This window comes from Mizuhopecten yessoensis, unplaced genomic scaffold (assembly GCF_002113885.1).
Source record: "Mizuhopecten yessoensis strain PY_sf001 unplaced genomic scaffold, ASM211388v2 scaffold4359, whole genome shotgun sequence".
Classification (NCBI taxonomy): domain Eukaryota; kingdom Metazoa; phylum Mollusca; class Bivalvia; order Pectinida; family Pectinidae; genus Mizuhopecten; species Mizuhopecten yessoensis.
Window position 1 is genome coordinate 48,872 of NW_018405506.1, and position 12,647 is coordinate 61,518.

At 38.8% G+C, this 12,647-nt stretch overlaps 1 protein-coding gene across 3 annotated transcripts in view; it reads left to right on the forward strand.

Annotated features, from left to right (window-relative positions):
* The first annotated feature begins 824 nt into the window (after positions 1-824).
* LOC110448821 (centrosomal protein of 95 kDa-like) overlaps positions 825-12,647 on the forward strand; it is a 23,350-nt gene continuing 11,527 nt past the window's right edge. For 2 of the 3 annotated variants that reach the window (XM_021495266.1, XM_021495267.1), the window contains exons 1-9: positions 825-908; positions 2,464-2,588; positions 3,000-3,128; positions 3,389-3,613; positions 7,187-7,334; positions 7,988-8,094; positions 8,533-8,612; positions 9,028-9,109; positions 9,506-9,623. In XM_021495266.1, the coding sequence (XP_021350941.1) occupies positions 2,549-2,588; positions 3,000-3,128; positions 3,389-3,613; positions 7,187-7,334; positions 7,988-8,094; positions 8,533-8,612; positions 9,028-9,109; positions 9,506-9,623 (929 nt within the window). In that variant the 5' untranslated portion in view covers positions 825-908; positions 2,464-2,548. Of the gene's footprint in view, positions 909-1,054; positions 1,137-2,463; positions 2,589-2,999; positions 3,129-3,388; positions 3,614-7,186; positions 7,335-7,987; positions 8,095-8,532; positions 8,613-9,027; positions 9,110-9,505; positions 9,624-12,647 lie in introns of those variants that run through there. The other variant, XM_021495268.1, reaches the window with a different exon arrangement.

A 12,647-nucleotide genomic window follows, 5' to 3' on the forward strand; every position in this document is an offset into this window, starting at 1 on the left:
TCTTATATGTCATACGAGGTTAATGGTCATGAGGCAGTCTAGTCAAATCAATAATGGATAATAAATATGAATATTGATTAATAATAAAATTATAATAGCATTTATTTATATTTGCTTAATTACACATTAATAACAATAGCATAATACATCTCCAGCACACACACAGGCATACACACATAGGGAGATATTAGCCAGGTGACATAGGACTAGTAACACGGAAATCTAAGTCCGTGCTAGTAGTAAGCGCCTGATAAGGCAGCTCCAGCGAATTCCTCAATATTTTATTGGTTAATATATGTGCTAATTGTATTGACTGTATAAAATTGTATATCTATGTACTGTAAAGCGCTTTAGAGTGGCTTATGTTAGCTAGATATATAGGGCGCTATAAGTATATATCAAATATTGTATATTTATTTATTTATTTATGTCAAAAGACTCGTAAATGTGTACGGTCAAATGTTGTGGTTCAAGTTCTCTACCAGAATCTGTGATATCCGCCCCAAACACACACTCACATAGTGTTTCTAAAATAGACTAGACAGGCAAGTTTTGGGAAAACCAAAACCTGATTTATAATTACAGTGTCGAACTTTTAATCGCGATTTAATTCATATATGTTCTAAAGGGATAACTCGTAATTTTGTGTAAAAATGATGAATAATGTTATGTTTATGTGTTGTGATGGGCAAAACATATTTAATGATAACATTTCAAAATTGACGCCATCAATGACAAGCAATTTCCTTAACGGCTAACGACAGAAAATCACAGCAAGTGCTGTCGTGTTACTGTATTTACCTCCCTTATTTTAAAACGTCACCGCTAGGTGTCGTGCATTGTTTACATCGAGGCGGCCATATTCAAGAAAACGAAAACATCCGGCTATCTCTTTCAGATGCAGAAAGGTAATTATCGACTGGTTAATGACTAATGATCATATTCCTCTCCTGAACACATTATATTGGCAGCCAGTTGCTTACGCTATTGCATCCATGTTACAATCATCGAACGCCCGTGTGTTTTACGGAACACCGCTGAGTGAAAAACATGTGCAGACACATCTGACAGCGACATGTCGGCCCAAGTTGTTCGCTATTGACACATGTTTTATTTTGCTGTTGTATTATATTGAGGTACGTGCACATTGACGTGGACCTTATGTTAATAATCTAACAATTGTTAGTGAACGGATGACAGGTTTAAATTAGCTGATTATTGATCAGAAGTACGGTGAAACCAGTCACACTGGAGATTCCGGCGAGTATACCTACTGTTCAGCAGGTCCTGTTCAGTACCCCAACTGGGGTGTTACAATATTCTAGTAAAAATGCCAATATATACAGATACGTTAATCTAGCTCTGCAACATTTCTTGTCCGAGAAATCACTGCTTGTGATCATGCACGTCTTGTACTTGTTAATATATACATGGGATAAGTTAACAAAGCAGTATTAATGTACTGTAACCCTAACAGTAAATGCAAAATAACTACGTATGCGTATAGAACAATAACACACCTTATAATAATCTAGCTGAGCGCTCCTACTGGGCTACTAATCGCTCAGAACATGTATATACACACGCAGCTGATCGCTCGCTGACCTTTCAATGCCCAAACAATACATACACAGATCATGACCACACGATCTGTACTGGCTAATGATCAGTATGGCAGATGTCTCACTACAATGATAGCCTGGCAGCACTACATGTACCGATATTGTACAATCTACAGAACTCCTCTTGCTAACCTTGAGTTATCGTGACCACTTTGGGTCCCTATTACTCCCTATATCAATCTAACAAGCTCTCAACGTGATGATTTATCAATGTAGCGGACCAGAACAACACAATAGCTTGCCCTTGTAAAATATAATACTTTCGATTAAGCAATCGTAATTAGGCTAACAGTCTTATTCAGACATACCCCATCATTGAAAGCTCAATGTCTAGTATTCTTACAACTAATATAACAAGTAATATTATATGGTCTGCTCTCGTGTAGCCTACGACACAGAATGGCAAACTAAGTAATATTGACGCAGGTGTACCTCAAGGCTCAATACTCTGGCCGCTTCTCTTTTTGATGTACTTGATTCGGCCTCCAGGTTATTTGCAGATGATACATCCACAGAACTAGCTAGTTGAATATGAATAATTTGGGCACTGGAAGTCGATCGCGATGTCCTGTCTTCAGCAGGACTTGTCGTCATCCATACAAATACAATAGATGTACTTAAAAGTCTGTATCATACTAGTACTACATAAATTGTATTGTTAAAAATAATATGGTAAGCATTTAGATAAGAAACATAACAATTTGTTATGTTTCTTATCTAAATGCTTACCATATTATTTTTAATTGAACTTCATCCCCATTTTATTACATATTATATGTATAATCACAGGCTTAGAAAATCTAAATCTTTAATATAATTATATAAAATTATATCATTTCAGAACAAAATGATGCAATCAAGAGTGACAGATTATTTTGTCAAGTGAAAATTTGATTGTTGCATTTGAATATATATATACAAATAACATGGCGTCCAAGTCTCGAAGATTAAACGAAGAAGACCGCCGTAAGTATTTGATGATATGTATATATACAATAATAGAAATTTACATAGAGCCATGCATTACTGTGTACATGACTCAATTGCAATTGTAAACACCTAGTTGTGCTGTATCATTTCTGTGGCATTTATACCATATAATATATAATTATGTCATTCCAACTTATTATTTATATTTAAAAGACAGACAAATTGTTGAGTGTCATGATGTTATATACCTAGGAATAACATTTGTGGAAGCTTAAGTCTTAACAAAATTCTTGTTTCAAATTTTAGAATTTTACATTGTTGACTAAAGTTGGGATTTTCCTAAATCCATGCAACACATTAATGGAGAAAAATTATATTACCATAAACCTATGCTACAGATGTGATTTCCATATAAATGTTTTAAAATGGAACTATTTTTTATTTCAGGCATTGTGTCTCAGACAAACACACTCTTAGAACAACTGAACCTCTTTACCCCGATCAGTTGTGTAGAAGACCTCAATGTTTTAACTTATGTGTCCTTGTTTGAAGGACTTTGTGGGGAGCATCTTGCAGGTAATTCTATACTTGTATCTTTACATATTCACGCATGTGTCATCATCATTTTAAATTCCTTTTTTGGGTAACTTATATACTTTTAAGGAATTCTACAGAGATGAGATAACCTGTAGCTTATCACTGATGAATTGACATAAATAAAAGTCATTGAATTTATTCTTGTTTCTTTAAATGATATCATCACATTGATTTCTATTTATATCAACTGTTTTGTTGATTAATTGATGCTGAACTTGTTACTTTTCTCCCTCGCTCAGGCATTGTGCGGAACCCTTTAACGAAGGAAGATGAGATACAGAACTGTCAGATTGTGATTGACACTCTAGCCAGTGATGTCCTCCACACGTCCCTTACACATATCTCTGGCCGACAGGTAGTCGAGCACGACCGCGAGTCTATCCTCCATTTCCTGGAGATCTTCAGCGGCCTTCTAGAGTACATACTCAACAAAATTGAGAGTGATGCATCCACAGACAATGACGGTATGTTGACTGATGACTGCAGTGTGTAACGGTCAAATACATCTAAAGACAATGACGGTATGTTGACTGATGACATCAGTGTGTAACGGTCAAACACATCCACAGACAATGACAGTATGTTGACTGATGACTGCAGTGTATAACGGTCAAATACATCCACAGACAATGACAGTATGTTGACTGATGACTGCAGTGTGTAGCGGTCAAATACATCCACAGACAATGACGGTATGTTGACTGATGTCTGCAGTGTATAACGGTCAAATACATCCACAGAGAATGACGGTATGTTGACTGATGACATCAGTGTATAATTGTCAAATACATCCACAGACAATGACGGTATGTTGACTGATTTCTTCAGTGTATAACGGTCAAATACATCCACAGACAATGACAGTATGTTGACTGATGACTGCAGTATGTAGCGGTCAAATACATCCACAGACAATGACGGTATGGTGACTGATGACTGCAGTGTATAACGGTCAAATACATCCACAGTCAATGACGGTATGTTGACTGGTGACTGCAGTGTATAACGGTCAAATACATCCACAGATAATGACGGTATGTTGACTGATGACTGCAGTGTATAACTGTCAAATACATCCACAGACAATGACGGTATGGTGACTGATGACTGCAGTGTATAACGGTCAAACACATCCACAGACAATGACGCTATGTTGACTGATGACTGCAGTGTATAACGGCCAAATACATCCACAGACAATGACGGTATGTTGACTTATGACTGCAGTGTATAACGGTCAAATACATCCACAGTCAATGACGGTATGTTGACTGGTGACTGCAGTGTATAACGGTCAAATACATCCACAGAGAATGACGGTATGTTGACTGATGACATCAGTGTGTAACGGTCAAACACATCCACAGACAATGACGCTATGTTGACTGATGACTGCAGTGTATAACGGTCAAATACATCCACAGTCAATGACGGTATGTTGACTGGTGACTGCAGTGTATAACGGTCAAATACATCCACAGTCAATGACGGTATGTTGACTGGTGACTGCAGTGTATAACGGTCAAATACATCCACAGATAATGACGGTATGTTGACTGATGACTGCAGTGAGTAACGGTCAAACACATCCACAGACAATGACGGTATGTTGACTGGTGACTGCAGTGTATAACGGTCAAATACATCCACAGTCAATGACGGTATGTTGACTGGTGACTGCAGTGTATAACGGTCAAATACATCCACAGACAATGACAGTGTGTTGACTGATGACTGCAGTGTGTAGCGGTCAAATACATCCACACACAATGACGGTATGTTGACTGATGACTGCAGCGTATAACGGTCAAACACATCCACAGACAATGACGCTATGTTGACTGATGACTGCAGTGTATAACGGTCAAACACATCCACAGACAATGACGGAATGTTGACTGATGACTGCAGTGTGTAACGGTCTAATACATCTAAAGACAATGACGGTATGTTGACTGATGACATCAGTGTGTAACGGTCAAACACATCCACAGACAATGACGGCATGTTGACTGATGACTGCAGTGTGTAACGGTCAAATACATCCACAGACAGTCATGGTACCTGTGTATACTGTACTATGATCATGACCGATGTGTGTGATGACTGTGTGTAGCGGTCAAATACATCCACAGACAGTCATGTTACCTGTGTATACTGTACTATGGTCATGACCGATGTGTGTGATGACTGTGTGTAACGGTCAAATACATCCACAGACAGTCATGTTACCTGTGTATATTGTACTTTGATCATGACCGATTTGTGTATTAAGTTCATACTTATGTAGTATGATCATGACCGATGTGTGTATTAAGTTCATACTTATGTAGTATGATCATGGCCGATGTGTGTAATAAGTTAATACTTATGTAGTACGATCATGACCGATGTGTGTGATAAGTTCACGCTTATGTAGTACGATCATGACCAATAAGTGTGATAAGTTCATACTTATATAGTATGATCATGACCAATAAGTGTGATAAGTTCATACTTATGTAGTATGATGATGACCAATAAGTGTGATAAGTTCATACTTATATAGTATGATCATGACCAATAAGTGTGATAAGTTCATACTTATATAGTATGATCATGACCAATAAGTGTGATAAGTTCATACTTATGTAGTATGATGATGACCAATAAGTGTGATAAGTTCATACTTATATAGTATGATCATGACCAATAAGTGTGATAAGTTCATACTTATGTAGTATGATCGTGACCAATAAGTGTGATAAGTTCATACTTATGTAGTATGATCGTGACCAATAAGTGTGATAAGTTCATACTTATGTAGTATGATGATGACCAATAAGTGTGATAAGTTCATACTTATGTAGTATGATCGTGACCAATAAGTGTGATAAGTTCATACTTATATAGTATGATCATGACCAATAAGTGTGATAAGTTCATACTTATGTAGTATGATGATGACCAATAAGTGTGATAAGTTCATACTTATATAGTATGATCATGACCAATAAGTGTGATAAGTTCATACTTATGTAGTATGATGATGACCAATAAGTGTGATAAGTTCATACTTATATAGTATGATCATGACCAATAAGTGTGATAAGTTCATACTTATATAGTATGATCATGACCAATAAGTGTGATAAGTTCATACTTATGTAGTATGATGATGACCAATAAGTGTGATAAGTTCATACTTATGTAGTATGATGATGACCAATAAGTGTGATAAGTTCATACTTATATAGTATGATCATGACCAATAAGTGTGATAAGTTCATACTTATGTAGTATGATCACGACCAATAAGTGTGATAAGTTCATACTTATGTAGTATGATCACGACCAATAAGTGTGATAAGTTCATACTTATGTAGTATGATGATGACCAATAAGTGTGATAAGTTCATACTTATGTAGTATGATCGTGACCAATAAGTGTGATAAGTTCATACTTATATAGTATGATCATGACCAATAAGTGTGATAAGTTCATACTTATATAGTATGATCATGACCAATAAGTGTGATAAGTTCATACTTATGTAGTATGATGATGACCAATAAGTGTGATAAGTTCATACTTATGTAGTATGATCGTGACCAATAAGTGTGATAAGTTCATACTTATGTAGTATGATGATGACCAATAAGTGTGATAAGTTCATACTTATGTAGTATGATGATGACCAATAAGTGTGATAAGTTCATACTTATGTAGTATGATGATGACCAATAAGTGTGATAAGTTCATACTTATGTAGTATGATGATGACCAATAAGTGTGATAAGTTCATACTTATGTAGTATGATCGTGACCAATAAGTGTGATAAGTTCATACTTATGTAGTATGATGATGACCAATAAGTGTGATAAGTTCATACTTATATAGTATGATCATGACCAATAAGTGTGATAAGTTCATACTTATGTAGTAAGCATAAAAATAAAGTAGAGCCTGTAATAGCATTGTGTCCTGACAACAACAAAAATTCATGATTACCAATTGTTCACAAACAATGTACTAATTTGCAATATTTTGCTGCAGGTGAAGAAGATGTGGATGACCCAGATGCTGTAGAGCGAGATGTGATTGATGAGATACTGGAACGTGAATTAAAGCGAGGTGTACAAGACCCCCTGTCTCCTGAGGGGAGAAGGAGGACAGACCTGTCTTCAGTATATTGGGATGACAGGTGAGTCACAGTGAGGTCTGCAAAATCCTCTGCCTATTGACTGGAGGAGGAAGACAGAGTGGTCTAGTGACACAGTGAGTAGGAATCGTTCCTGTCACCAAGACGACCAGGGTTGATTCCCTGATCAGATGTGAATGGGTATTTGGTCACCTACAGCTGCCCATCACATGGTTTTCTCTGGGTACTCTAGTTACCTCCCACAATAATACCACTGTGCACTTGCATCCCAGCCAGCAAGAGTGATTAATATTAGTTATAAAACTTGTTTCAAAACTGTTGTAAAATACACTCCTCCCGGTATTCAGTTTACATTAAATAAAACTGTTACAAATATATAATTTTATAGAAAGTTCTGCCTAATAATCAACCGTCTTCATCATCACCTTTTTGTAACAATGAGTCTTCCATAATTATAGATTTGTTTACTGCATCTGATGTTGTTATTGGCCTACATACTTTCCTGAAATAGTTGGAAGATGTCAAAAGAAATCAAATGCCACATGTGGTGCAGGAATGTTAACCCTTCTAGAGCCCTTTTAATAATACTTGACTGAGTTTGTTTCTAATTGAACATGCCATTCGTTATATATATATGACATCTTTTACAAACTGTGTTTAAATGTGTGTCTCTATTAGTCATTTCCTTTTTGCAGGCCTGTGGCAGCAAGTCGTCCCAAAGATTCACCACAAGGAAGAAACCTTAAGCAGAGTCAGGGGAGTTCTCCTGGTATACAGGACTCCACAGCTGTCTCCTTTAGGCGTAAGTCTATAGCTATAGGACAGTTAGCTTTGATCACACAATTCAGCCCTGACCAGTGAACCACATGATAGTCATATCTGGAAGGTATAGTACAGATACACTGTACAGTCAGCTGTGGCAGTTACAAGTTAAAGAACATTCCTGTGTGTGATGACCCTCATTGTGTCTTAATGTTGATACTAATGCCAAATAGATTTTGCTATTATTTAAGTGCTATTAGGTTCATGTTAATTGTTCTGTAAACCTGCAAATTTGATTCTAAAAAATATTCCTCTTGATCACGTCCAGAATCTGTATGTGCTGTACTGAGATCAGACATACGTTAATTATAATGAGATAAGTCAAACATTCAACATAGATGAGGCATACTCTTTATTGAAATGAGTCACACGTCCTAATGAAGTGAACCACATGTCAGTCTGCTTTGATACTTTACAGTTGACAGTACTGAAGATTTGATACGTCGAGGTGAGGCCCTAATTCGGCGCACACATCCAGGCGAGGAATCACATTCAGTTGTAAGTAAAGAGGTATTTGGGAGTGAGTTCAATGAAAATATTGGAAAGCAAGAATAGATTATCTTACACCAGAGTGATGACTAGGTTAAAAGGTGTTAATGTTTTGGAGGTTCTCAGAAATGTACTGCCTTCCTTTCACTCCATGCATCATGGCCTTGTCTGGTTGATAACTTCAGATTTTTTCAAAATTTTGTTGTGAGATTTACCATAACTGCATATCATGACGGGAAGGGATGTTTCAAAAAACTTTTCGACCCCTACTGCAAGGGTAAAGAGAATGGGGAACGGTCAATGGTCAAGTAATTCTTGTATGGACTGTAACCCCAGATTGTCTGAAGGTTTGACTGAATGAAGGACTCATTTGTTCAATAACTAGATTTTAAATGTGTTGTAATTAAGGGTAAATGATTTGTAGGAGGAGAGCTACCTGAAAACCAGACCTACACTACATGCCCTTATGTCCAATAAACCAGATAGGCTGCAGTCAAGAGAAACGGGTAAGTGTGACATGAGTGTTATCTACTGTATAGCACAAATCAGTGCTAGATACGTTCTTTTGCACTGTTATCTTTATAAACTATATCACTGATACAAGATTTAATGGTCTGAGGTACATTTGTACTTTAAATTGTTTCATTATTTGCTGTATTATATTTGTGAGTTCATTGCTCCCCCAAAAGTAAATACACAGAAATCTTGTGTTACCTAGTATGTGGTATAAAAATCTAAACAAAGCGTAACCGTGGAAATTATCTGTAATAGTTGATTCCGAGACATTTATTCATCATCCATAACTTTCCAGACAGACATCTAATATAATTAAGATATAAATAAACAATATACAAAGCTTGACGCAAAACTACATACTACAACTGTTCCTACTACCTCTCCAGAGGACAAGCTCAAGTCTGATCCCACTTATGCCGCACGATCAACAGACAAGCTGCTAGACCATTACAGTGACTTATACAACACCAAATACAACGTCAACAGGGACCAACTAGGTCAGAGGTAAGTACAATGTCATCAGGGACCATCTAGGTCAGAGGTATGAACAACGTCAACAGGGACCATCTAGGTCAAAGGTAAGTACAATGTCAACAGGGACAAACTAGGTCAGAGGGAAGAACAATGTCAACAGGAACCAACTAGGTCAGAGGTAAGAACAATGTCAACAGTGACCATCTAGGTCAGAGGTAAGTAAAATATCAACAGGGACCATCTAGGTCAGATGTAAGTACAATGTCAACAGGGACCTTCTAGGTCAGAGGTAAGTACAATGACAACAGGGACCAGTAAGTACAATGTCAACAGGGACAATCTAGGTCAGAGGTAAGAACAATGGCAACAGGAACCAACTAGGTCAGAGGTAAGTCCAATGTCAACAGGGACCAACTAGGACAGAGGTAAGAACAATGTCAACAGTGACCATCTAAGTCAGAAGTAAGTACAATGTCAACAGGGGCCATCTAGGTCAGAGGTAAGTACGATGTCAACAGGGACCATCTAGGTAAGAGGTAAGCACAATGTCAACAGGGACCATCTAGTTCAGAGGTAAGTACAATGTCAACAAGGACCAACTAGGTCAGAGGTAAGAACAATGTCAACAGGTACCTCTCCAGAGGACAAGCTCAAGTCTGATCCCACTTATGCCGCACGATCAACAGACAAGCTGCTAGACCATTACAGTGACTTACACAACACCAAATACAACGTCAACAGGGACCAACTAGGTCAGGGGTAAGAACAATGTCAACAGGGAACAACTAGTTCAGAGGTAAGAACAATGTCAACAGGGGCCATCTAGGTCAGAGGTAAGTACAAGGTCAACAGGGACCATCTAGGTCACAGGTAAGTACAATGTCAACAGGGGCCATCTAGGTCAGAGGTAAGTACGATGTCAACAGGGACCAACTAGGTCGGAGGTAAGAACAATGTCAACAGGTACCTCTCCAGAGGACAAGCTCAAGTCTGATCCCACTTATGCCGCACGGTCAACAGACAAGCTGCTAGACCATTACAGTGACTTATACAACACCAAATACAACGACAACAGGGACCAACTAGGTCAGATGTAAGTACAATGTCAACAGGGACAAACTAGGTCAGAGGTAAGAACAATGTCAACAGGATCCAACTAGGTCAGAGGTAAGTACACTGTCAACAGGGACCATCTAGGTCGGAGGTAAGAACAATGTCAACAGGTACCTCTCCAGAGGACAAGCTCAAGTCTGATCCCACTTATGACGCACGATCAACAGACAAGCTGCTAGACCATTACAATGACTTATACAACACCAAATACAACGTCAACAGCGACCAACTAGGTCAGAGGTAAGTATAATGTCAACAGGGACCAACTAGGCCAGAGGTAAGAACAATGTCAACAGGTACCTCTCCAGAGGACAAGCTCAAGTCTGATCCCACTTATGACGCACGATCAACAGACAAGCTGCTAGACCATTACAGTGACTTACACAACACCAAATACAACGTCAACAGGTACCAACTAGGTCAGAGGTAAGTACACTGTCAACAGGGACCATCTAGGTCAAAGGTAAGTACAATGTCAACAGGGACCTTCTAGGTCAGAGGTAAGGACAATATCAACAGGGACCATCTCGGTCAGATGTACAACATCAACAGGGACCAGTATGGCTACAGGTAAGTACAACATCAACAGGGACCATCTAGGTCAGATGTAAGTACAATGTCAACAGGGACAAACTAGGTCAGAGGTAAGAACAATGCCAACAGGGACCATCTAGGTCAGAGGGAAGTACAATGTCAACAGGGACCAACGAGGTCAGAGGTAAGAACAATGTCAACAGGACCCAACTAGGTCAGAGGTAAGTACGATGTCAACAGGGACCAACTAGGTCAGGGGTAAGAACAATGTCAACAGGGGCCATCTAGGTCAGACGTAAGACAAATGTCAACAGGGACCATCTAGGACAGAGGTAAGTACAATGTCAACAAGGATCATCTAGGTTAGAGGTAAGTACAATGTCAACAGGGGCCATCTAGGTCAGAGGTAAGTACAGTGTCAACAAGGATCATCTAGGTTAGAGGTAAGTACAATGTCAACAGGTACCAACTAGGTCAGAGGTAAGTAGAATGTCAACAGGGACCATCTAGGTCAAAGGTAAGTACAATGTCAACAGGAACCATCTAGGTCAGAGGTAAGAACAATGCCAACAGGGACCATCTAGGACAGAGGTAAGTACAATGACAACAGGGACCAACTAGGTCAGAAGTAAGAACAATGTCAACAGGGACCAACTCCGCCCAGAGGTAAGTACAATGTCAACAAGGACCAACTAGGTCAGAGGTAAGAATAATGTCAACAGGGACCATCTAGGGCAGAGGGAAGAACAATGTCAACAGGAACCATCTAGGTCAGAGGTAAGTAAAATATCAACAGGGACCATCTAGGTCAGATGTAAGTACAATGTCAACAGGGACAAACTAGGTCAGAGGGAAGAACAATGTCAACAGGAACCAGCTAGGTCAGAGGTAAGTACAATGACAACAGGGACCAACTAGGTCAGAGATAAGTACAATGTCAACAGGGACCGACTAGGTCAGAGGTAAGTACAATGCCAACAGGGACCAACTAGGTCAGATGTAAGTACAATGTCAACAGGGACCCTCTAGGTCCGAGGTAAGTACAATGTCAACAGGTACCAACTAGGTCAGAGGTAAGTATAATGTCAACAGGGACCAACTAGGACAGAGGTAAGTACAATGACAACAGGGACCAGTAAGTACAATGTCAACAGGGACCACCTAGGTCAGAGGTAAGTACAATGCCAACAGGGACCATCTAGGACAGAGGTAAGTACAATGACAACAGGGACCAGTAAGTACAATGTCAACAGGGACCATCTAGGTCAGAGGTAAGAACAATGTCAACAGGAACCAACTAGGTCAGAGGTAAGTACAATGACAACAGGGACCAACTAGGTCAGAGGTAAGTACAATGTCAACAGGGACCAACTAGGTCAGAGGTAAGTACAATGTCAACAGGGACCA